General features: G+C 44.1%; 2 protein-coding genes across 2 annotated transcripts in view; one reads left to right on the top strand and one right to left on the bottom strand.

Annotated features, from left to right (window-relative positions):
• The window catches only part of SUCLA2 (succinate-CoA ligase ADP-forming subunit beta), a 34,564-nt gene extending 15,055 nt beyond the window's left edge, over positions 1-19,509 (bottom strand). The window contains exons 1-6 of the mRNA XM_038762056.1: positions 19,378-19,509; positions 13,508-13,688; positions 8,628-8,727; positions 8,202-8,364; positions 3,958-4,086; positions 2,667-2,805 (exon numbers count right to left, since the gene is read on the bottom strand). Coding sequence (XP_038617984.1) covers positions 2,667-2,805; positions 3,958-4,086; positions 8,202-8,364; positions 8,628-8,727; positions 13,508-13,688; positions 19,378-19,470 — 805 coding nt within the window. The 5' untranslated portion in view covers positions 19,471-19,509. The remainder of the gene's footprint in view (positions 1-2,666; positions 2,806-3,957; positions 4,087-8,201; positions 8,365-8,627; positions 8,728-13,507; positions 13,689-19,377) is intronic.
• Positions 19,510-22,232: 2,723 nt separating this feature from the next.
• Positions 22,233-26,127, top strand: NUDT15 (nudix hydrolase 15). Its single transcript, XM_038761970.1, has 3 exons — positions 22,233-22,372; positions 23,030-23,226; positions 25,794-26,127. The coding sequence occupies exons 1-3, from the start codon at positions 22,233-22,235 to the stop codon at positions 25,931-25,933; spliced, it is 477 nt and encodes a 158-aa protein (XP_038617898.1). The 3' UTR covers positions 25,934-26,127.
• The last annotated feature ends 107 nt before the right edge of the window (positions 26,128-26,234 follow it).

Genomic DNA, 26,234 nt, shown 5'->3' with positions numbered 1-26,234 from the left:
GTTAATTAAAGAAAACCCTAAGAGAGGAGTAGAGAAGAAAGAGCATTCTGAGAACACAGGCAGAATCCACATAGGTACACGCTGTAATCTCAGCAATTTTCTCCCTTTTCCTAGAGTACAAACCCCTTTCCCAATACTACTCCTGTAATGTTATTTAGCTTGCACACCTCCCAGCCTCACCCAAAGCTCTTGATTAATGTTCAATGGGCCACAACTACTGCAAAAATGGATAATGAAACCTTAGCGAACACTTCCGGGGCAACTATTTAACTACTGGTCAGTTCTCATTTCCGACACACATAGCAAACTAACTTGTCTGGGCAACTGAACCAGTACCAAAAATCAGAAGCAACAGTCTCTCTCTACTGCAGCAGAAATGGACACTGTGCACCTCCACACTACCAAATTCTTTACAGCTCTTTTTTAAAAAAAATTTTTAATTGACAAATCTATTCATGGGCAAATCCCCCCTGGGATTTGTGAGTTTGGGGCGTTAAAGTTGTGACAGTGGTTAGACGAGACTGAATTTTCCGGGAGACTGCTGAATTTAAAAAGAGATGCTGTGGAGCCTTCAAATTGGCTGGCAGCCTCCCAAACAGCTCCACTGCCTCTGCCAGCAGATAGGAGCCTGGAGGAGCGGGAAGACGGTGAGAGACACTGGACTGAGTGAGGGTGAAAGTGAGCGGAGCAGCCCGACGAGAGGAACATTTCTGGGGGGAGGGAAAAGGCTGCCCCCTCTTTAAATTAGGGCTGCCCTTCTTTCTGTGTCTTTCCTTTAAGACACACTTGTCCAGGGAGAGTAGCCCCCTTCTTGTTGTTGTGGATCAGGTCTTTGACTGAAAAGAGGCTTAAAAAGCAGGGAGCACTGGATAATGATGGTCTTCTTGCTTCCAGCTCACATAGGCTAAGGAACTGTAAACAGCTGAAGATGATCCTCTTGTTTCCCCGGGAATGACTGGGGAAAGGGCTCTTGGTGAGGGGTCATGAGGGAGAAATGGATTGAAGTACATTTAAAATTTTAAAAAAATCACCTAGAACCCACAGCCACAGTTCCACTCTCCCCTGTCCCTCACTAAATCTAAGTCCAGAGAACTCTGATGTGTGGTTGGGGAGTGGCTGGGGAGGAGGAGAAGAAACTGCACTGCCACCTTCACCATATCCATGCTTACGCAGTTTCACTAAGGTCACAGAACATGGCTGAAAACCAAATCAGGCTCAAATTCACCTCAAATTCAAATCCTTGGGGAGATACCAAAGCAACACTCCAGGCACCAGGACATGTCCCCAATTCCCTCAGCTACTGCTCCCATTACTATCTACCTGCTTCCACCACTGAATCTGGATGCAGTGTGGCCTCACACATCTTCTGTTCTTAGGAAGATTTTTTTTTTTGGGGGGTGGGGGGGGCATGCACGTGATGTCCCCATGGATGTGGGAACCCAGGCAAAGGAAGAGTAACCACATCCAGGGACCTACTATTGCCCTACAAAGAGCTAATGGGATATCTTGGGGGTGGACATACAGTGTGGCCACCTCTGCTACCGGGTGATTCTCAAACGCAGCCACCTGTGCTGCTGAATCTCAAACACACACAAAGAGAAACCCTGGTTAAAAGTTCAACTCCGCTGAACTCCACAGATAAAGATGCTGTAAATACATAAGAATCATCACTAGGGTCTTGAGAATGTCACTTTTGCCCATATGTTCTTGACTTTTCCTCCTTTTAAATATAAAATGTCCTAGATGATCCCTTTCTTGGAAAACTAAAAAAAAGCAAAAAACAAACCTCAGGCCTGATTTCAAACATATCCAGTTTTTCTTTTCAAAATGCAGCTAGAATGGGAAAATAACTGACAGTACCTTAAGACAATTAGGAAGTACCTCTAATTTTCATTGCACTTAATAATAATGATGGCATTTGTTAAGCGCTTACTATGTGCAAAGCACTTTTTCTGTAAGAAAAGTTCAGTACTGATAATGAATAACCTATAAGGAATGGTGTGAGAAATGTTAATGCAATCCTACTAAATAGGCATTTTTATATAATTACTGGTCACCTACTCTTCTGCAACAGGGCCTTCAGATTTTTAAAATGAACACAGAAAATTAAATGACTCTTTCAAGGTTTACAAGCTACTCTACTGTGACAGAATTTAGGCATCATTACCATACTACCAGAAACAGACTTCAGCATAAAGGTCAAATCTAATTTTGGTGCTATGATGAAAGAGGCCCCATAAATGTTGAAGAGAATTAGAAGCCCAAAGAGATTCATTATTGGGTACTATTGAAATAAAACATGTTATTTTACACAAATTTCAGTACTCGGGGTATTTTAAAACCACATTTTAAGAAAAATTTAGGCGAGAACATAAGAAACTGTAGAGAAAACACTGCATTGAGAAGACATGATGATTCCATATTCCATTCACCACCAAGCACCTAAGTTAGACAGAATTTAGCAATTACTCTGTCAACTGAAGTGACAAGCTAATCTTCCTCCTGTATGTGGCTAAGAATAATATTATCAGGATTCCAGTATTGGGTAACATGCTCTGCCCAAAAAAGACCTGCCAAAGACCCAATCCTACATTACGAAATTTTCTTCTTTAATTCAAATTGACAGTGCAGAATTTTAGATCCCTCTCAAGGGAAAGAAAACTTACCAACTCCATCTGCATCTTCTACCATTGGGTTTATTTCTACCATAGTGGCATCATATTTCAGAAAGAGGTTATACAGCTTGATCATGTTTTCTGCTGCTGGATCCACAAGGTTGGCAGGAAATCCCATTTTCTGGGCAAGCTGAAAACATACATAGCCATAATTAGTGTGGGTTTTTTTTTTTTTCTGAAAACCATTTACAGTTTATAAAAGGTTTTGGCACACACAGTTTTAGGAAAGCATTTCATTTTCAAATGGCAAAGCGACCCTTACCCACTGGCACAATTGTATTTCATTTAAATACCATTTCATTACATATTTCATATATTTACACTATACATAATTATGCATGTCAATATATTCATTTAAATATTAGCCCAGAGTAAGAACTTAGTTCAGAGGGGGAGGGGAAGGAGTCAAGAGGCTGCCCAATTGTAAAGATGGGATCCAATCCCTAGTCTCCCTCTTATTTAGACTATGAGCCCACGTGGGGCAGGGATTGTGTCCACCAGGATTAACTTGTGTCTCCCCCAGTGCTTAGAATGGTGCTTGACACATAGTAAGCACTTAAATACCATAACCAACAAATTATTTGGTAGCTGGTTCTTTCAAAGTCACTTTGGAGTTCCTTTTATAGAACACTTCTGGCCTCTACCATAGGAATGAAGTCTTAAGCTTTGCTAATATAAATCGACCATTAGCACTACCTGCATTTCTCGGTGGTTGTTACAATATCCCCTCTTCCCCTCAGGATTCATTTGGTCACTTGCCAGAAAGGCATATTGGAATGTGTCTATCATATGGTTGTGTTATATTCTCCCAAGCGCTTAGTAGAGTGCTCTGTACACAATAAAGGCTCAATAAATATAATTGATTGATTACCAAGGAAGATGTGACATACAGATATGGCTGCATGGGAATTATAAAAATGAAACCTGGAGGTTTTTACACTGAAACCTGAATTTTACCCAGTTAACCCCTCAAAAATTATTTTTTAAGCCAAAAACCCATACTCTGATATATATGGCTTTTGCAAAGATAAATGGAAGGTATCCAGCATATAAATCCTACTCAAGACAATTGCAAAGATAAATGGTAGGTATCCAGCATATAAATCCTACTCAAAACAAATTCATACTTCCATTTGTTCTGAAATGGATAAAGACGTTTCACCGATCAGGTTCACCTAGTTAATGTAAAGCTTAATGTAAAGCTAATCACTTACTAAAAATGGATTAATGTCTAAATTCTCTGATTATGGGGCTGGAAGGAAGATTTTTTGAAGCAACATACCCTGACAGCTTGTTCCTTTTTGATGCCTTCCATGATATCAATAGGCTCCTTAACTATGGCATCGGGATTCTCTGCAGCTACATCTTCAATGTTGACACCACCTTGAGAACTGCCTATTAGTACAGGACCCTAAATAAAAATCAAAACAGTCAAATTGTCATCAAATTCTCACTCAGGGTTCATTCTTCACAAAAGTACTCTCACTATATAAGCCAGTTAACAGATTAATAAACGAAAACATCCATTCATTTCTAAAGTTAGTCCGTCTGATCTCCTAATCTGGGGTTCACACGAGCACAGGGGTCCCTCATCCTGGGTGTAGGAGGAATTCTCACATCAACCCCCAAGTTTTTCTCACATCAAGCCCAAGTTTTTCAGAGCACCTCTACCTTTGATTTCACCACATGCACAAGACTGGATAAAGAAAAGATGCTTCAATGCTAACTGAAGGAAGCCACCTAATCCTCAGATCCCATTGGTTTCTGGAAGGGGGGGAAAGACAGGAAAGGGAGAGGAAAGGCTGTGGATGTGCCCCCTATTTAAGAAGATTGGGAGACTCTGCCATGATAGCTGTCACCTACACTTGTGTCTATTTTTGTAGCCCAAAATTTGATAGACAGCCCAGGAACCCTGTCTAAATGACAATTTCAGAAACGATATTCTTTCCATTTTAAATCTCTCTAATTTCAACTACATTTGGTATTGTTCACTTCCTCTCAACTAAGGTAGTGCATTGCTGAAAACCATTCCAAAGTTTGAAGAGACGAAAAGGGAATTTATTCATCCGATTCAGACAAATAAGTGAAGTTTTAATTATCCGTGCTTATGGCATATTGAGAAATAGGGTGGATAAATGAAATTATAATTGCAAAAACCTCAAGAGTAAATAGTTTCAACTTTCTTCCCCCATTTTTTCAAAGCTAACAAGCAGCAAAATTGATTTTATTTTCGTTTACCTTCTTGAGGAGATTAAGCCTTGAAGATTAAGACTATAAGTCCCATGCAGGGCAGTGACTATTTCCAACCTGATTAGCTTGTATCTACCCTAATGGTTAGTACAGTGCCTGGCATGTAGTAGGCACTTAAATACCAATTTTTTCTTAAAAAAGGGAGCTTACACAGCTTACAGGATGGGATCAGAACACTAGCCACTATGCTTAATATTCCAATTCAGCAATTGCAATAGGATGCTTGGGGAAGCAACATGCTGGATGCCTTCTTCAACATCTACCATAAGGGTTAAGTAAGTATGCCACAACACTTATATCTGTAATTAATTTACTGTAATGTCTGTCTCCCCCTTTAGACTGTGAGTTCCTTGTGGACAAGGAACGTGTCATCTACCAGTTCTATTGTATTGTAGTTGCCCAAGTGCTCATTACAGTACTCTGAAAACAGTAAGTGCTCCATACCACTGATTGATTGATGCCTAATTCTCCCCCCTCACAACTAATTATGGCCCACTTTTCCATGAATCTTTGTTCTGCACAGCTTCCTTTAGCAATGAATTCTATTTGTTTTCCATCCCCTGCGGAGAGAAAATGTTTTTCTTAATTTTATACTTCCCCTTTCAAATTTCCATGGGTGCTCCCTAACTCCGGGGGCATTGGTACAATGGAGAAATTGAAAGTTCCTGAAAGTTCCCTCAATCCTAGCAGGGCATAATCTGGCTATAAGCCAAGGAACTGCTCAGAGGCAGGGAATAGAGCAGATTCTTGTCTCAGAGCCAATTCCAGCAGTGAGGCAAAAGTCAAGGAACTTCCACTCATCATCCTCTTCTCTGGTTCCCTTTGAGGGGCCCACCATCTGGCTCTGTACTGGGTCTACTGGCACTCAAATCCAGCCTTGTTTGTGGCTATAAAAAAAAATGGACACAGAGCAGAGGAGAAGTGAATGATCAGCCCCTAAAAGCAGAAAGAAAAAAGTAAAATCAAAGGTTCGCTAATATTTGGAAGACATTTTGAGGTTTGTCTGCTAAAAAAGAAGAAACTACCATAATGTAAAGTCTTCCTGTACATTAATCATCCTGTGCTAAGAGTACCCAAAGGCCAGTTAAAAACCGACAAAGATAAAAATCACAATGGCACAATGTTGAATCTTATGCAGATTTCCTTCTGGGACCAGTAGCAGACTGAACAATCATATCTTGTTTTTACGGCTCCATTTTAGATTTCTACCCCAAAACTTTAGAAATCTATTAGAAATGTTTTGAGACACTTCAAGCAATTCATGGTTAGCAATTATTATGGCAATTTTGTTTCCTTATACTATTTTTGTGATCTTCAGAGACTGACAATTTTAAATATCTTACATAATAATAATAATGTTGGTATTTGTTAAGCGCTTACTATGTGACAAGCACTGTTCTAAGCACTGTAATGGCATTTATTAAGCGCTTACTATGTGCAAAGCACTGTTCTAAGCGCTGGGGAGGTTACAAGGTGATCAGGTTGTCCTACGGGGGGCTCAGTCTTAAACCCCATTTTACAGATGAGGTAACTGAGGCACAGAGAAGTTAAGTGACTTGCCCAAAGTCACACAGCTGACAATTGGCAGAGCCGGAATTTGAACTCATGACCTCTGACTCCAAAGCCCAGGCTCTTTCCACTGAACCACGAAAACTCTTAATTACTAAAATGAAGATCTTTTTCAATTGAATGGCCCAAAATAAAGCAGTATGGCCTAGTGGAAAAGGAAGAGGCTTGGGAGTTAAAGGAGCTGCATTCTAATCCATTCTGCCACTTTCCTCCTGTGTGACCTTGGGAAAATCACTTAACTTCCCTGTGCCTCAGTTTCCTCACTCATAAAAGGGTAATTCATTACCTGTTCTCCTTCCTGCTTAGACTGTGAGTCCCATGTTGGGCTGGGACGTGCCTGACCAAATTATCTTGAATTTATCCCAGTGCCTGGCACACAGTAAGCTTTTCAGAAAAATCACAATTATTATTAGTAACAAAAATCCTTGCATGTTTTAAGATTTAAGATTCCAAAAATCCTATTCCTAATACCAACAAAAATTAGAAATAACAATTGCTACAGTAACTAGATATCATAAACCAAAATCCCCTAAATATTTAGTTAATTTAGAACTATTTGGGAGACTTTGGTTTCTTCTATCTACCCATGGCAACAGAAAATCCAGGCTATCTAAAAATATATTTGAAGAGGATGGAATCTTCCTTCGAGAAACATGGACAAGCCTCGGTCCTGAGACTTCAGGGCCAAGAACCTGCTCCCAGTAAGTGCCTATATGATAAAGGTTTGAGCAGTGGCACTTACACTCTCCTTTCCCCATTAGTTATGTTCCTACTGAGGCTTGGAGGGCAACAAGTGAATAGGCAGGTAAGAGTTAAGCACATTGCAAAGTGCATGCAGGACTCATTTCCTGGCCCATTGCTGATGCTGTGCCATAATAACAATAATATTAATAATAATGATGGCATTTGTTAAGCACTTTCCATGTGCCAAGCACTGTTCTAAAAACTGGGGTAGATAAAAGGTAATGAGGTTGTCCCATGTGGGGCTCACAGACTTTATCCCCGTTTTGCAGATGAGGGAACTGAGGCACAGAGAAGTAAAGTGACCTGCCTAAAGTCACCCAGCTGATAAGTGGCAGAGCCGGGATTAGAACCCACAGCCTCTGACTTCCAAGCCCGGGCTCTTTCCACTAAGCCACACTGCTTCTCTAAGAGTCATGACCCAGAAAAAAGTTGCCTTGGTAGCCACTATAGGCAGGATAAATTGAAAAAGAGCATAGAAAAGGTAATCCCAAGGTAACTGAAAATCTTCAGATTTGGGACAGAGGAAGACTTTCATTCAATTTCACTTGGGTAAAGCTAACAGTAGAGCTCGCATTCCCCCGTGAGGATAAATAGTTCTAAGTCTTCAAAAAAGCACAAAACAGTAGGGCTAGACTACCACTTAGTGGTACACTGTAGGTAGGAAAATGCTTTCACTTGACAAAATGAAAGCAAAAAAAAAAAAAGATAAGGATGTCACGATAAATCAATTCGTGGAACTTCAACACTGCTACACATTAAGTGATGTGGTAGCCTTTCCTGAATCACACAGCAAATTACATTTTTTTGAAAAAAGTGGCTGAATATCTTCCTGCAAGTAAATATGGGATTCATGACATACTAACTTCATTTTCAAATACAAATTTGACCCATGGCAAGAACAACTAGAGCTGCTTTTAAGTCTGGATATACCAAATTCATTACTAAAACACTATGATTACTTACTTGAAATGACCTTTCCATTGCTATTGCAAAGTAGTATTCCCTCCTGGGATATCTACGTTCACAGACAAGTACTTGATTGCATATCCTGCCCTTTTCGCCTGTTTGCTTAGTAAATAGCTTCTTCCCAATCATTTGGGAAGAAATCTTTTTAGCTTCTTCTGGCCTGAAATAATTAAAAAAAAAAAGCCTCAGAACCTCACATCTCCTATTCCAAGTTTAATTTTTATCACACATTTAAAAATCCCCCTGAATTCAATCGTATTTATTGAGCGCTTACTGTGTGCAGAGTACTGTATTTGTGCTTTTTGTTTAAATTGTATTATTTACACATTGCAATACATTTAAAGGACATTAATGACAATTCCTGAGGCGTGCTTTTTTAAAATACAGATTTTTCAGCATCTGGAAGATTTAAAACAGACTTACGAAAAAACTATTTTCACTCCTCCTTTGAGGCCACCTTCAAATGTTCCTTTTCCTCTGCCACCTGCTAAAACCTGTGCTTTTAACACAACATCTTTTGAACCTAAAAGGAAAAAAATAATTACTATCAAAAATGAGCTATCATTCAGTGAACAAGAAATTGTTAATTAGAACATGCAAAATAAATCTACAATCGGAGAAGCAAGGCGCGGTGGATAGAGCAATAGAGCACGGGCCTAGGAATCAAGAAGGTCATGGGTTCTAATCCCAGCTCCGCCACTTGTCTGCTGTATGACCTTGGGCAAGTCACTTCACTTCTCTGTGCCTCAGTTCCCTCAACTGCAAAATGGGGACCGAGAATGGGAGCCCCACAAGGGGCAGGGACTGTGTCCAACATGATTTGCTTGTATCCACCTTAGCGCTTAGTACAGTGCCTGCCACATAGTAAATGCTTAACAAATACCACAATTATTATTACTCATAATAATTACAATACAGAAAAGACAGGTTCTTAATCCTGTTGATGGAGGGAAAAGAGCCGTTGAGCAGCCTGTAAAAAGTAGAGTCAAACAGAGTTAAATTTCAATTATCCTGAGTGATCTGGGAAAGTCCTGGAGCAGGTAAACCCCTACATAGGCTAACTGGGAACATGCAAATCATGCCAAGTTATTTTATATTTTCCTCATAATCTTGTATACTCAAGTCTTGCCTCTTCCAGAAACCTCACCGTTAATCCAACATAGTGGTTGGCAAAGAATCATGAGGCACCTGCAATCTTCAGTGCACTTTAGTTTTAAGATACAAAAGCAAATACTCTCCTTTCCCAAATCTCCCTCCTTCAATTTCTTCCTCCATGACACCCCCTCAGTTCCCTCCTCCATCTCCCTTTCTTGGATTTCTCCCTCCCCAATCTGTTCAATGTGGTGTATGCAGTCAGATCACTCGACTCCCTAGAACAAAATGAGTATTTATTTTTACACAACTCAAGTGATGCAACATGTAGGTCTTTAGAAAGTTGATAGACAAGTGAGATAACTGGCTTCAAGAGTACACAGTCAAAAAAAAAAAGAGAAAGACTCCCTTAATGGTGCGTCTTTGGGGGGTTGTGGCATTAAGAAGCTTTACAACACAGCATGGGAATGGAAAATGCATTCATTTTCAATAGATACACATTTTCAATTAAAAAACAACCTAAGTGGAAGTAGAAATGGAGAAATGCATCTTCACATTAGCCTTAAAGAGGACAGCGAATAGATAAATAAGGAACAAGGTTAAGGAAGATTTGTGTGCATGCGTATATGTGACGGGCAAAAACAATGTAACTTTTTAAAAGGATGAGATACTAGGATGAGTTCATAAAATGGGGAAACAGACGGTGAGGATACCTGAATTGGCTGAAAAAGACTCACTCACTCAATAGTTCTGGTTAATGTTTGGCCCACAGATACTCAAATGTTTACTGATCTAATAGAGAACATCCTCATCACTTGACATACGAATTTGAGTTCACAGCCAGTGAGGATGGGAACCTGAACAGTCCTGAGTCCAGACCAGGCCGAGAACTGCATCCTGCTTTTTAGAGGACCAGACATGAAGCCACCATCTTGGCTCCATTTCTGGTTCCAAGGGTCACGCCAGACTAACTGCAGCTGCCTGTCCTGTCCAAAAACTGTGTAGAATCAGCATTCTGGTAGCCCAAGGAACTGGATTCTAATGCTGACTCCACCACTTGCCTGCTATATGACCTTGGGCAAGTCACTTAAATTCTCTGAGCCTCATTTCCTCATCTGTAAAACGGTGATTAAATCGTTCTCTATCTTACCTAGACTGTGAGTCCCATGAAGAACAGGGACTGTGTCCAAACTGATAATTTCACATCTATCCTAGCACTTCCGACAGTAGATGGCACATAGTAAGTGCTTAAATACCATTATTATTATTATTATTATTATGAGAAACTAAGGGCTTCACCGTGAAGGGTGCGGGAATGATCACCTCCTCTCCCCCACAGACAGGGTGCCTATGATTACAGATAGGAACAAACACATAAACTGAGAGAGGCCTGCTGGTTGTTCAAGGAAGCAGCCTGAGTCCATGGGTGAAAAAGTATTAAAAGATTTTGGAAACTCTACTGGTCATTGGTCCATGGATAAACACGAGTCCACTGCCAGAAAGTGAGAAGCAGTGTGGTTCAGTGGAAAGAGCCCGGGCTTTGGAGTCAGAGGTCATGGGTTCAAATCCCAGCTCCGCCACTTGTCAGCTGTGTGACTTTGGGCAAGTCACTTAACTTCTCTGGGCCTCAGTTCCCTCATCTGTAAAATGGGGATTAAGATTATGAGCCCCCCGTGGGACAACCTAATCACCTTGTATCTCCCCCAGCGCTTAGAACAGTGTTTTGCACATAGTAAGCACTTAATAAATGCTTTAAAAAAAAGTATCTCTGCTGGACCTTAATTAAGGAAAACAGAGTTATAGCAAATCAATCCAATCAGCGAAGTGTAGCCCTATCATCTCTGTGTCAGCTTGCCGAGTTCTCACAGTCGATCCCTCAACGGCAGCGGAAGTCTCCCTTCTAGGCTCCCATTCCCGCAACAGGCCCCATTGTGGCCCCCCTCTTTACGCTCTGGCCGCTGCGTTGTTGTCGCTCCCAAAGGTGAGTGACTATCTGCCATGCCCTCATCTTCTGCTGCTCCCCCATGCTCTCTCTGAGTCCTCAATCTCAGCGCGCCCCTTCCGCGACACCCTCAGAGTTCCTGCAGGGTCCTCACCCTCCACGACACACTCTGTCCTGAGTCTTCATTGTCAGGGTCCTCCTCAGCTTTCTCTTACTGTCCTCAGCCTGGTGCCCCCGCAAGGTGCTCAAGATCATCAACTCTCTCTGGGTCACCTGAGCATCCCCACCTGTGCCCGCTAAGCATGCGCCCTTCCGGCAGCCCCTGCGTGGGTGACTCCATAATCCTCACTGTCTCGAGCCCTTCTGTGTTCTCAAAATCTGTCGACAGCTCTCTCTTGCACCCTCCAGAGCCCCGTGTCCTCACTGTCAGTGCTTCTTCACCCGGAGCAGGAGCATCTGTGCAATTCCCACGGCCTCCTTCTCCTTCAACATAATCTCTTCTAGAAACGTTCTCTCCTTCAGGATGCTTCTGTCTGGACTGTAACATAGTCCTCTCTCAGAAACACCCACTGTCAGAGCTCACTTTCCTCCTCCTCGTCAGGATCCAACTCTGTCCCTTAGTGCAGAATCCTCCCTTCCACGGGTCCCTTTTCCTCACAAAGCTCTCATTTTACCTCTCTTCTGTGGCCTTGCCCTTTGGCTCCCCTCTACACTGTGTAGAGGTGCTCCGTTTTCACTCTCCACCGCTTGTCGGCCAGAGGTCTCACACAGAATGCTCCCTGTGAGTGGCACCCCTGCATCTCCCTCATTAAAAGTCCACCTGGGTCCCCTAGGCATCCTCTCCATCCACGGCCCCTCATGGTAAAGCAGCACTGTCATTTCCCCTCACTTGTAAGGGCAGAGTCCTCACTGCTTACACGCTTGGATCCCGGGCGTCCTCAATGCAAGTTCATTTCCAATGAGGTACAGGCCGAGAGGGAATAGTAGGGAAGGGAGAAGAGAAGGCAAGAGGGAGAAAAAGAAACAAAAAGGAAGCTGGGGAAAACAGCCAAGTCCCTCACCCCCTCTCCCACTGACTGTTCCCCTGCCATCAGTTTTCCTGATGATAATCAGCCATCTGAAATACTCTTTGTAAAACTCATTCATTCAACGAGTCAGAGACAATTACAGTGATAAATCTAATTCAGACTGATCTTTGTACTCTTTAGTCCAAATCAATCAATCAATCGTATTTATTGAGAGCTTACTGTGTGCAGAGCACTGCACTAAGCGCTTGGGAAGTACAAGTTGGCAACATATAGAGACAGTCCCTACCCAACAGTGGGCTCACAGTCTAGTTTTCACATATGAAAACTTATATGCTTTCACACAAAAAAAAAGGCAGCAAAGACACTTTTGGTAGCCTAGATAAAGCCATAACCAATAGGAAGAATGTCAAAAATGTCAATCTTCACTTTCTTCCTCCAAGCATCTCGTAGTCTTGAATACAACTTGTATTTCAGAATATCGGTTTGGCTGGCCCACTGGTCTGACCTCAGAATGGTATTTACATTCTTAAGATTAGTGTATAACAATGTACAAACTAGTCCCTGATGGGCTGATAGTGAGGGCTCTTCTAAAGTGCCCAACTGAGTACCAAAAATGCTTTCTTAATGAGTTGATGGCTAGAAAATAGGCTTGGGATCTGGGCCTCCAATAAGAGTCTAGTACTTTTTTTTAAAAAAAAAAAAGGAATTCTGTTATAGACATAAAAAAATGATAGTAGCTAGATGCTTTTCTAGTAAGAAAATATGCTGAGAATTAGCAACAGGTGAGGTTTATTGCAATTATCTGATGCTAGATTGTGTAGAATAAGTAGAGCAGTAGAAGAGCCATATGGGGTATTTTTCTGACATTCTAAAATTCAGTTGTCAGACTACCCCTCCCCAAAATACATATAAATTGAAGAGAATACATCTAAGGAAAATTCCCTTATTTTCCTTCTCCCAACCATTTAAATCTTAAAGGTCTTCAAACTTAAAATGTGGAATGAAACCCTAAATATTTGAGAATCACCCCTGGGTAATGCACTGGCTACAAGTCAGAAGACAAGACATATCCAGAAATACACATTAGAAACCAAAGCAGCAAACAAGCTCCTTACACCACTCTTCTTCTTTGGTAAAATGAGGTACTAATACCATACAAACAACTATTCTCTGCAGGATAAGGATATTTCAAAACTCTAAAGGCAAGGAAAAATGAAGTCCTATAGTGTTATTGTTTATACCTAATTTTTGGGCAATTGAATAAGCTTCTTCGGGTGTTTTTGCCACTTGTCCACTGGGAACGGAAATGCCAGCCTCTTGCAACAGTTCCATACTCAGGTATTCATGTAGGGAAAGGTTCCTCTGCGGCTGCTGCTGCACCTGGAATCCATGGTTGCTGAACAGTCCAGAGCTTCCCAGGACCTAGAAAAGCGGGCGAATTTCACTGTTTGTTTCTAGAGCAGATATCTGGAATCATGTCAAATTACTAAACAAAAAGAGGATTAAGCTGTAGAAGCATTGAAGGGTAGAAACAATTATATAGCTGTACTAGGGAATATCAGAAAGTAATCGAATCTTGCCACCGGTGTGACTAACTCGTTGGCAGCACTGAATTTCCCTCTAGGAGTGGCAGTAAAGCCAAATGCAATGTTCTCAAACAGTAATTTGAGACACCTTCCCTCCCACCCTGCTCCTCCAAAGCTCAGGGGGAAACTTCCAGAGGGATCACGGAGCCGTAGGGCTTCAATCTCTGGTTCAAACTGTTGGGAGAGTGTGTTTTCTCAACATAAAATTCTCCCCCGATAGACTCGCTAACCTTGGTTAGTTAAACCGGACCCTTAGATCGTTCATGATCTACTTCTAATTTGGGAATGAGGAGCATAAAACCCCAAAATCCTTGTCAGAGAGGATTCCAGGAGCAAGGAGGACCCTACTGGAATGGTGAGTAAGCACACAAACAAGTCACAGAAATAAGTTGTGGGATCGTGACCCTGGAAAAATAGAAAAAATATGAGAGTGTCGGTCTCTGAAAGTTCAATCATTTGCATGACCTAGTGGATAGAGCACAGGTCTCGGAGTCAGGAGGACCTGGGTTCTAATCTTGGCTCTGCCACTTATCTACTGTGTGACCATGGGCAAGTCTCTTAACTTCTCTGGGCCTCAGTTACCTCAACGGTAAAATGAGGATTAAGACTGTGAGCCCCATGTGGGACAGGGTCAGTCTCCAACCTGATTAGCTTATATCTACCTCAGTGTTTAGAACAGTGCCTGGCACACTGAAAGCGCTTAACCAATGTCATTATTATCATTACATATCCTTAAACTATGTTGCCCCCCGCTACTTGTCTTCTGTGTGACCTTGGGCAAGTCACTTCACTTCTCTGGACCTCAGTTCCCTCATCTGTAAAATGGGGATTGAGACTGTGAGCCCCCTGTGGGACAGGGACTGTGTCCTACACGATTCACCTGTATCAACCCAGCGCTTAGTACAATCCCTGGCATGTGCTTCAGATACCACAACTGTTATTATTATTATAGTTATATCTGTGAAGCACTATGTGCCTCGAGACTGAGAGCTCGTTGTGGGCAGAGAATGTGTGTCTGTTATTGTACTGTACTCTCCCAAGCACTTAGTAAAGTGCTATGCATACAGTAAATACAATAAATACAATTGGGTGAATGAATGAATGACCAAAGGCAGTGAATAGGACTCAATATTTGGACGCATTTTCATTTATCTGTTCTACTGTTCTTAAGGTGTCAGCAGCAGGATTCCTGATATTAAAAATGATCAAAGGTGGAATAATCAATATTACTCCAGAAGGTAATTTTGAGGCAGTGCTTCCATGGCCTTAAATTTATCTATAAATTTATAGAGAAGCAGCGTGGCTCAGTGGAAAGAGCACTGGCTTTGGAGTCAGAGGTCATGGGTTCAAATCCCAGCTCTGCCAATTGTCAGCTGTGTGACTTTGGGCAAGTCACTTCACTTCTCTGGGCCTCAGTGACCTCATCTGGAAAATGGGGATGAAGACTGTAAGCCCCACATGGGATGACCCGATCACCTTGTAACCTCCCCAGCGCTTAGAACAGTGCTGTGCACACAGTAAGCGCTTAATAAATGCCATCATTATTATTATTATTACTATCTATAAACAATCAAACAGTCCTCTTTGAGTGACAAATTTGAATCAGTTCTGAGTTTTAGCACAGGCCATGTTCCAACAGACTAAATTCTGAAAATAGCTAGTGTTAATGAGGTCAAGCAGCAGGAAGTGTTCTAAAATGCTAACAGACCTTTCCACTGCGCTGGAGAAAAAAACCTCCAAACTACATCATTAACCAAAAGCAAAATATTTTGCCCACTATTCTAGATTGTAAACTTCTTGTGAGAGAATACAGTCTACTCTTAGAATGGTGCTCCACACATAGTAAGCGCTCAATAAATACCACAGATGATATTCTATATCCACCCTAGTCATCCACCTCCAAACACTATTCTCTTTATATAGGCTTGTGGCCAGCTGGATGGGTCAAAACTGTCATTCTTCAGCTGACCAGCTGCGTGACTCTCCAGGCTACAGTAATACGGGATATAACACTTTTTGGAAATGTCTTGCAGAAGGTGGGAGCGGGGCAAGACTAGAAATCAATTTAGAAGCATGAAGTTAGTTTTGTTATTCGACATGCTGGTGAGCTGAACCAAGTTCCTCAAAAAAACCCAAAAAAACACCCAAAAACCCAACGAAGTCGCCATAAGGGAGATGCCCTACACATACAATACACCCCAAATCGAGTCCAAGCCCCGTCCCCCGCCCCCCCAAACCCAGACTGTGAGTTAATTGTGGGCAGGGACTGTCACTCTTTACTGTAATACTGTATGTTCCCAAGTGCTTAGTACAGTGCTCTGCACAAAGTGCTTAAAATATACAACTGAATAAAAGGTTTGGGGGGTGGGGGCACAGACTTCACAGGGACACCCTGGATTCCTTGTGGCCCTAACGAGCCGCCCCCTCCCCAAACAGCCCCGTCAGCCTGGTGGGGCCTTTCCCACTGTGGCAGCAGGTCCTGGGAGCCGCCCAAGTTCAACTGAAGGTCATTTTCGTCGCCGGCCGCTGGCTCACGGACCCCGGCCCGCTTTATTCATTCAATCGTATTTATTGAGCGCTTACTATGTGCAGAGCACTGTACTAAGCGCTTGGAAAGTACAACTCAGCAACAGAGAAAACCCCAACCCAACTACGGGTTCACAGTCTAGAAGGGGGAGACAGACAAGGAAAAACAAAACACGCAGACAGGCGTCAATACCAACAGAATAAATAGAATTAGACCCACATGCACATCATTGATAAATAGAGCGATAAATATGTACAAATCTACACAAGTGCTTTGGGGAGGGGAGAAGGGCAGGGGGAGGGAGGGGGGAATGGGGAGGGGAGGAGGAAATAAATATCCATTTCATAGAAATGAATGATGATGGCATTTGTTAAGCGCTTACTGTGTGCAAAGCACTGTTCTAAGCGCTGGGGGGGGATACAAGGTGATCAGGTTGTCCCTCGTGGGGCTCACAGTCTTAATCCCCATTTTACAGATGAGGTACCTGAGGCCCAAAGAAGTGAAGTGACTCGCCTAAAGTCCCACAGCTGACAGCTGGAGGAGCCGGAATTAATAATAATAATAATGGTATTTGTTAAGTGCCTACTATATGCAAAGCACTGTTCTAAGCGCGGAGGAGGTTACAAGGTGATCAGGTTGTCCCGTGGGGGGCTCACAGTTTTAATCTCTGTTTTACAGATGAGTTAACTGAGGCCCAGAGAAGTGAAGTGACTTGCCCAAAGCCACACAGCTGACAGTTGGCAGAGCCGGGATTTGAACCCATGACCTCTGACTCCAAAGCCCGGGCTCTGTCCGCTGAGCCATGCTGCTTCTCTAGATGGGTAACTGCTTATTTATAAGAAGTGAACTTATCTATTTACTTCCATGAATGCCCGTCTCCCCCGCTGGACTGTGAGCTCGTTGTGGGCAGGGAGGGCGTTTGATGCCCTGATGCCCTTGCCCAGGCGCTTAAGACAGTGCTTTGCCTAGAGTGGGTGCTCAGTAAATAATAATAATAATGATAATGGCATTTATTAAGCACTTGCTACGTGCAAAGCACTGTTCTAAGCGCTGGGGAGATTACAAGGTAATAACAATAATAATGGCATTTATTAAGTGCTTACTATGTGCCAAGCACTGTTCTAAGCGCTGGGGAGGTTACAAGGTAATCAGGTTGTCCCACAGGGGTCTCACAGTCTTAATCCCCATTTTCCAGATGAGGTAACTGAGGCCCAGAGAAGTGAAGTGCCTTGCCCAAAGTCACACAGCAGACAACTGGCAGGGCCGGGATTTGAACCCCTGACCTCTGCCTCCAAATAATAACAATAATAATTTTGGTAGTTATTAAGCACTTACTATGTGCCAAGCACTGTTCTAAGCGCTGGGGAGGATACAAGGTGATCGGGTTGTCCCATGTGGGGCTCACGATCAATCCCCATTTTCCAGATGAGGTAACTGAGGCCCAGAGAAATGAAGTGACTTACCCAAGGTCACACAGCTGACAAATGGCAGGGCCAGGATTTGAACGCCTGACCTCTGACTCCAAATAATAGCAATAATACTTTTGGTATTTGTTAAGCGCTTACTATGTACCAAGCACTGTTCTAAGTGCTGGGGAGGTTACAAGGTAATCAGGTTGTCCCACAGGGGGCTCACAGTCTTAATCCCCATTTTCCAGATGAGGTGACTGAGGCCCAGAGAAGTGAAGTGACTTGCCCAAAGTCACCCAGCTGACAACTGGCAGGGCCGGGATTTGAACCCCTGACTCCAAGTAATAACAATAATAACCTTGCTATTTGTTAAGCGCTTACTATGTGCCAAGCACTGGGGAGGATACAAGGTGATCGGGTTGTCCCATGGGGGGCTCACGATCAATCCCCATTTTCCAGATGAGGGAACTGAGGCCCAGAGAAGTGACTTGCCCAAAGTCCCCCAGCTGACAAGTGGCGGAGCCAGGATTTGAACCCCTGACCTCTGACTCCAAATAATAGCAATAATACTTTTGGTATTTGTTAAGCGCTTACTATGGACCAAGCACTGTTCTAAGCGCTGGGGAGGTTACAAGGTAATCAGGTTGTCCCACAGGGGGCTCACAGTCTTAATCCCCATTTTCCAGATGAGGTGACTGAGGCCCAGAGAAGTGAAGTGACTTGCCCAAAGTCACCCAGCTGACAACTGGCAGGGCCGGGATTTGAACCCCCGACTCCAAATAATAACAATAATAACCTTGCTATTTGTTAAGCGCTTACTATGTGCCAAGCACTGGGGAGGATACAAGGTGATCGGGTTGTCCCACGGGGGGCTCACGATCAGCCCCCATTTTCCAGATGAGGGGACTGAGGCCCCGAGAAGTGACTTGCCCAAAGTCCCCCAGCTGACAAGTGGCGGAGCCGGGATTTGAACCCCTGACCTCTGACTCCAAATAATAGCAATAATACTTTTGGTATTTGTTAAGCGCTTACTATGTACCAAGCACTGTTCCAAGCGCTGGGGAGGTTACAAGGTAATCAGGTTGTCCCACAGAGGGCTCACAGTCTTAATCCCCATTTTCCAGATGAGGTGACTGAGGCCCAGAGAAGTGAAGTGACTTGCCCAAAGTCACCCAGCTGACAACTGGCAGGTCCGGGATTTGAACCCCTGACTCCAAGTAATAACAATAATAACCTTGCTATTTGTTAAGCGCTTACTATGTGCCAAGCACTGGGGAGGATACAAGGTGACCGGGTTGTCCCACGGGGGGCTCACGATCAATCCCCATTTTCCAGATGAGGGGACTGAGGCCCAGAGAAGTGACGTGCCCGAAGTCCCCCCAGCTGACAGGTGGCGGAGGCGGGATTTGAACCCGTGACCTCTGACTCCAAAAGCTTCTCTCAAGACGATTGAGAATAACAGCTGATAGTGATGGCGGTAAATCATGAGGGAGATGGTTAATAATGAGTGAAGGAAGGCCGGGGGATGGAAGGCGCTGAGGCGGGGGCTGAGGGGGGCGGTGAGGAGATTGTCCGTCCGCCCGTCCTACCTTGGCGGCGGCGGTGCAGAGCGTTGGGCGCAGCCCGTGAGTCCTGAGGGCGGCGGCGGCCGTGAGGCGACCGGACATCATGGAGGCCGCCATCGCCCGACCCTCCACCTCCTCCTCCTCCTCGTCCCCTCCGCCGCCGGCGAACGCGCATGCGCACCAACCGCCACCAGCCGCGCACGCGCACCCGCGGGGCCGCAGCCGATTGGGCCGTGCGGAGCCGGGGGCGGGGCCCGCCGCGGCTGGTGCTGCCCTCCGCCGGCCGCAGGCCGGGATTGCAGCGCTTGAGGCGGGGCGGGAGGGGCGCTCACACCACCTGGGGAGGTTGATAATGATAAGGGTGATCATCATCATCAGTCGTATTTATTGAGCGCTTACTGTGTGCAGAGCGCTGGACTAAGCGCTTGGGAAGTTCAAGTTGGCAACATATAGAGACAGTCCCTACCCAACAGTGGGCTCGCAGTCTAAAAGGGGGAGACAGAGGACAAAATCAAACATACTAACAAAATCATCATCATCATCATCAATCGTATTTATTGAGTGCTTACTGTGTGCAGAGCGCTGGACTAAGCGCTTGGGAAGTTCAAGTTGGCAACATATAGAGACAGTCCCTACCCAACAGCGGGCTCGCAGTCTAAAAGGGGGAGACGGAGGACGAAACCAAACATACTAACAAAATCATCATCATCATCATCAATAATCGTATTTATTGAGCATTTACTGTGTGCAGAGCACTGGACTAAGCGCTTGGGAAGTACAAAATGGCAACATATAGAGGCAGTCCCTACCCAACAGCGGGTTCGCAGTCTAAAAGGGGGAGACGGAGAACAAAACCAAACATACTAACAAAATCATCATCATCATCATCAATCGTATTTATTGAGCGCTTACTGTGTGCAGAGCGCTGGACTAAGCGCTTGGGAAGTTCAAGTTGGCAACATATAGAGACAGTCCCTACCCAACAGTGGGCTCGCAGTCTAAAAGGGGGAGACAGAGGACAAAACCAAACATACTAACAAAATCATCATCATCATCATCAATCGTATTTATTGAGCGCTTACTTGTGCAGAGGACTGTAATAAGCGCTTGGGAAGTACAAAATGGCAACATATAGAGACAGTCCCTACCCAACAGTGGGCTCGCAGTCTAAAAGGGGGAGACGGAGGACAAAATCAAACATACTAACAAAATCATCATCATCATCATCAATCGTATTTATTGAGTGCTTACTGTGTGCAGAGCGCTGGACTAAGCGCTTGGGAAGTACAAAATGGCAACATATAGAGACAGTCCCTACCCAACGGTGGGCTCGCAGTCTAAAAGGGGGAGACGGAGAACAAAACCAAACATACTAACAAAATAAAATAAATAGAATAGATATCATCATCATCATCAATCGTATTTATTGAGCGCTTACTGTGTGCAGAGCACTGTAATAAGCGCTTGGGAAGTACAAAATGGCAACATATAGAGACAGTCCCTACCCAACAGTGGGCTCGCAGTCTAAAAGGGGGAGACGGAGGACAAAACCAAACGTACTAACAAAATCATCATCATCATCAATCGTATTTATTGAGCGCTTACTGTGTGCAGAGCGCTGGACTAAGCGCTTGGGAAGTACAAAATAGCAACATATAGAGGCAGTCCCTACCCAACAGTGGGCTCACAGTCTAAAAGGGGGAGACGGAGAACAAAACCAAACATACTAACAAAATCATCATCATCAATCGTATTTATTGAGCGCTTACTGTGTGCAGAGCGCTGGACTAAGCGCTTGGGAAGTACAAAATGGCAACATATAGGGACAGTCCCTACCCAACAGTGGGCTCGCAGTCTAAAAGGGGGAGACGGAGGACAAATCCAAACATACTAACAAAATCATCATCATCATCAATCGTATTTATTGAGCGCTTACTGTGTGCAGAGCGCTGGACTAAGCGCTTGGGAAGTACAAAATGGCAACATCTAGAGACAGTCCCTACCCAACAGTGGGCTCGCAGTCTAAAAGGGGGAGACGGAGAACAAAACCAAACATACTAACAAAGTAAAATAAACAGAATAGATGTGTGCAAGTAAAATAAATAATCAATCAATCGTATGTGTTCTGCACATAGTAAGCGCTTAATAAATGCCATCATTATTATTATTATTATTCTCTGTGCCTCAGTTCCCTCATCTGTAAAATGGGGATAAAGACTGGGAGCCCCCCCGTGGGGCAACCTAATCGCCTTGTATCCTCCCCGGCGCTTAGAACAGCAGTTCACACATAGTAAGCACAAAACAAATGCCATCATTATTATCTCCTTGTAACCTCCCCAGCGCTTAGAACAGCGCTTCACACACATTAATCGCTTAATGCTGTCATTATTATTATTACTCTATTTATTTGACTTGTACATATCTATTCTATTCTATTTTGTTAGTCTGTTTGGTTTCGTTGTCTGTCTCCCCCTTTTAGACTGTGAGCCCACTGTTGGGTAGGGACTGTCTCTATATGTTGCCAACTTGGACTTCCCAAGAGCTTAGCACACAATAAACGCTCAATAAATACGATTGATTGATTGATTGATTGACTGATTGAGAGGGCCCGGGGTGGCCAGTTGGTCACCTTGGAAGGAACCGGAAGTGAAAGGAACGCCTCAGAGACGTCGCCATGGCAGCGGGCCTGGACGGCTGCGGCGTTGCGCAGGCGCAGAAGCGCCCTCGGCGGCGGCGCGCAGGCGCAGAAGCGACCTCGGCGGCGTTGCGCAGGCGCAGAAGCGCCCTTGGCGGCGGCGCGCAGGCGCAGAAGCAACCTCGGCGGTGGCGCTGACGTCACTTCCGGCCCCCGCGCAGCGGCGGCAGTGATTTCCGGTGTCATGGCGGTGGGGCGGCCAGGCGTCGGGGTGGGTGTGGTGATCAGCAGCCCCCATCACCCGCGCTGTGTCCTCCTTGGCCAGAGGAAAGGGCCTGTCGGGGCCGGCACCTTCCAGCTCCCGGGGGGACACCTGGAGTTCGGGTGAGTTGTCATCATCATCATCAATCGTATTTATTGAGCGCTTACTATGTGCAGAGCACTGGACTAAGCGCTTGGGAAGTCCAAATTGGCAACACATGGAGACAGTCCCTACCCAACAGTGGGCTCACAGTCTAAAAGGGGGAGACAGAGAACAGAACCAAACATACCAACAAAATAAAATAAATAGGACAGAAATGTACAAGTAAAATAAATAAATAAATCGAGTAATAAATATGTACAACCATATATACATATATACAGGTGCTGTGGGGAAGGGAAGGAGGTAAGATGGGGGGATGGAGAGGGGGACGAGGGGGAGAGGAAAGAAGGGGCTCAGTCTGGGAAGGCCTCCTGGAGGCCTTGAATGCTTATGGACTATTTGAAACCCAGTTTCCACTAATAGTTATAATCATTTAGGAGTGAATAATCACCCTAAATAAATAAGGCAGGGCAAGGTGGAATGAGAGCCCTTAGTACAGTGCTCTGCACCCAGTAAGCGCTCAATAAATACGATTGAATGAATGAAGTGTTAACTTATTGAGGTGTGTGTGCTGGTGAAGTTCTGTTGTACTGAAGAGCTCCCAATTACAGACTCTTGAGGGTGAGCTTTATGTAAGGGAAAACAAATGCTGCAGTGTGTTTTTGTTGTTTTTCCAGTGAAAGCTGGGAAGAATGTGCTGAAAGGGAAACCTTGGAAGAAACAGCTCTTCACCTGAAAAACGTTCGCTTTGCTTCTGTCGTGAATTCTGTCAGTACGAAGGACAATTACCACTATGTCACTATTTTGATGAAGGGAGAGGTGGATGTGACTCATGAATCCGAACCACAGAATGTAGAACCCGAGAAAAATGAAAGTAAGATGGTTACGTCGTAGTGCTCTTAATCGAGAAGAGTGTGTGGCTGGGTGCGGTTATTGGGGTTCTCGCCCTAGCTTTTTGTGTATGGTGCTTACTATGTGCCAAGCACTGTACTAAGTGCTGGGATAGACCTACGATAATCGGGTTGGACACAATCCCTGTACTACGTGGCTCAGTGGAAAAGAGCATGGGCTTTGGAGTCAGAGGTCGTGGGTTCAAATCCCGGCTCTGCCACTTAGCTGTGTGACTTTGGGCAAGTCACTTCACTTCTCTTTGCCTCAGTTCCCTCACCTGGAAAATGGGGATTAAGACCGTGAGCCCCATGTGGGACAACCTGGTCACCTTGTAACCTCCCCAGTGCTTAGAACAGTGCTTTGCGCATAGTAAGCGCTTAATAAATGCCATCATCATTATTATTATTACTACGTAGGACTCATCGTCTAAATCCCCATTTTACAGATGAGAAAACTGAGGCACTGAAGTGCAGCGATTTGGCCAAGGTCACAGCAGACAGGTGGCAGAGCCGGGATTAGAGCCCAGGTCCTCCCAGCCTTACCGCCGTACGGAGGGCTGACTTGAAGCAAAACGTTTTAACCTTCATAGCCTCATTTTGTAAAAATGGGAAGGTTACGCATCCGTCTTCCCCGGTGTTAGCGACTAACCTGCCTCGGCCCCCGGGAGGCAGGTGGGGCTGGGGCCCTTGCGGCATCGATCGGGGCAGGGGTCCGTGGGATGTGGCGGAGGTTGGGCAGGGCGTAGGAACTCTGAAGCTGGGACAGCATCGTGCCCACCGCAGCCCAGAGATTTGTGGGGTCCTGCAGAGGCAGGCAAGGCAAACGGGTAAACATTTGGGGGCCACAGGGCCCGCTTGAGTCCCACCCAGTTGCCCCGAGAGGCCCAGAGATGAGGCAGTGGAGGAGGTGTGCCCCCTTTGTGCTTCCTTTCCCTCTCCTTCCTCTTCCTGCCCATTCCCTCAAAGCGACACCTCCCCTTTCACCCCCCCCCCCCCCCCCCATACTCAAAAGGAAGTCTTCCATGCCAGAAGTTCTCCAAGGACCTTAGATTCCCCTCAAGGCATTCATTCCCCCAATTAATTTTCCCCCAATTAATTCCCACCACCTCAGATCCTATCATCCCTGAGCATATATACTATGTATATATAGATATAGCTATATATAGTATAGTATATATAGTATATAGTATATATATGCTATAGTATATATAGTATATCTATATATAGTATATATGTGTGCGTGTGTATATATATATATACACGCACACATATATACATATTTTGTTATATAATTTTGTCTCCCCCTTTTAGACTGCGAGCCCACTGTTGGGCAGGGACTGTCTCTATATGTTGCCAGTTTGTACTTCCCAAGCGCTTAGTACAGTGCTCTGCACACAGTAAGCGCTCAATAAATACAATTGATGATGATGATACTCAAAACGAAGTCTTCCATGCCAGAAGTTCTCCAAGGACCTTAGATTCCCCTCAAGGCATTCATTCCCCCAATTAATTTTCCCCCAATTAATTCCCACCACCTCAGATCCTATCATCCCTGAGCATATATACTATATATATATATACGCACACATATATACATATTTTGTTATATAATTTTGTCTCCCCCTTTTAGACTGTGAGCCCACTGTTGGGCAGGGACTGTCTCTATATGTTGCCAACTTGTACTTCCCAAGCACTTAGTACAGTGCTCTGCACACAGTAAGTGCTCAATAAATACGATTGATGATGATGATACTCAAAACGAAGTCTTCCATGCCAGAAGTGCTCCAAGGACCTTAGATTCCCCTCAAGGCATTCGTTCCCCCAATTAATTTTCCCCCAATTAATTCCCACCACCTCAGATCCTATCATTCCTGAGCATATATACTATATATATCTATATATATATATACACAAACACACACATATATACATATTTTGTTATATAATTTTGTCTCCCCCTTTTAGACTGTGAGCCCACTGTTGGGTAGGGACTGTCTCTATGTGTTGCCAACTTGTACTTCCCAAGCGCTTAGTACAGTGCTCTGCACACAGTAAGCGCTCAATAAATACGATTGATGATGTTAATTGTGCGTCTCTTTATCCTTAAACTTTTTTTATTCACTCGTTTCAGCTACTTTTGTGTCTATTATTCTCACTGCTTATCCTCCAGTGATGATATAGCAAGAGTTATAGGATTATGTGTACAGCAGTGGTTTGATAGTAAAGTCCTCATTTGGGTTTTGAGGAACACGTGTAATTGCAGGTATTTATCTTATCTGAATGTAAGAGTCACAACATACATTATAGCTTACTGCCTAGTCTACTGTGTGTTGTAATATTTTACTTTAGAAAGCGTAATGGTCTCATGGCCCAGAGATGTAGAGTCCAGCCAAAAATCATATTTGACTTCCAACACAAAATACCATAAGTAACTTATTCAAAGCAGTTCAGATACTTTGGATCTGGCAAACATGGGAGTAAAAATAAAAAGTGTCCTCATTTGCCCTTTTTTCTTTCATGCTAAACTTATTTTATCATTCCTCTTTTCCAGGTTGGAAATGGGTCCCTTGGGAAGAATTTCCTCCACTAGAACAATTATTCTGGGCTTTACGATGTTTAAAGGAGCAAGGTTATGATCCTTTTAAAGAAGATTTTAATCACCTTGTAGGATATACTGGAAAGCACCCTTGAAAGAAAGCTCCGTGTACTCTGATATAAATCTTAAGCTTCTCCAGAAGTGACATCCTCTCAGTGTATACAAATACCGGGAACTGTTGTCATAAAAACCAAAAGTCTCCATTTTATTCCTGTTTACAGTGACTGTCTTTAAAAGAAAAAAAAAAACTATCTCTTGATTTGAGAAGCAGCACAGCCTAGTGGGAAGAGCACGGTCTTCAGAGTCAGAGGACCTTCGTTCTAATCCTGGCTCTGCCACTTGCCTGCTTAGTGGCCACAGGCAAGTCACTTGACTCCTCTGTGCAGTTTCCTCATC

This window comes from Tachyglossus aculeatus, chromosome 20 (assembly GCF_015852505.1).
Source record: "Tachyglossus aculeatus isolate mTacAcu1 chromosome 20, mTacAcu1.pri, whole genome shotgun sequence".
Lineage (NCBI taxonomy): Eukaryota > Metazoa > Chordata > Mammalia > Monotremata > Tachyglossidae > Tachyglossus > Tachyglossus aculeatus.
The sequence above is the reverse complement of the archived record's forward strand: the minus strand, read 5'-3'. Positions and strand labels throughout refer to the sequence as shown.

What these genes read in the sequence shown, in the direction of transcription:
- NUDT15 (XM_038761970.1), top strand. Translation starts at nt 22,233, where the DNA reads ATGGCGGTGGGGCGGCCAGGCGTCGGGGTGGGTGTGGTGATCAGCAGC. An exon ending in GGGGGACACCTGGAGTTCGG is followed by an intron (nt 22,373 to 23,029) that starts GTGAGTTGTCAT and finishes TTGTTTTTCCAG; the next exon opens with TGAAAGCTGGGAAGAATGTG. An exon ending in AGAACCCGAGAAAAATGAAA is followed by an intron (nt 23,227 to 25,793) that starts GTAAGATGGTTA and finishes CCTCTTTTCCAG; the next exon opens with GTTGGAAATGGGTCCCTTGG.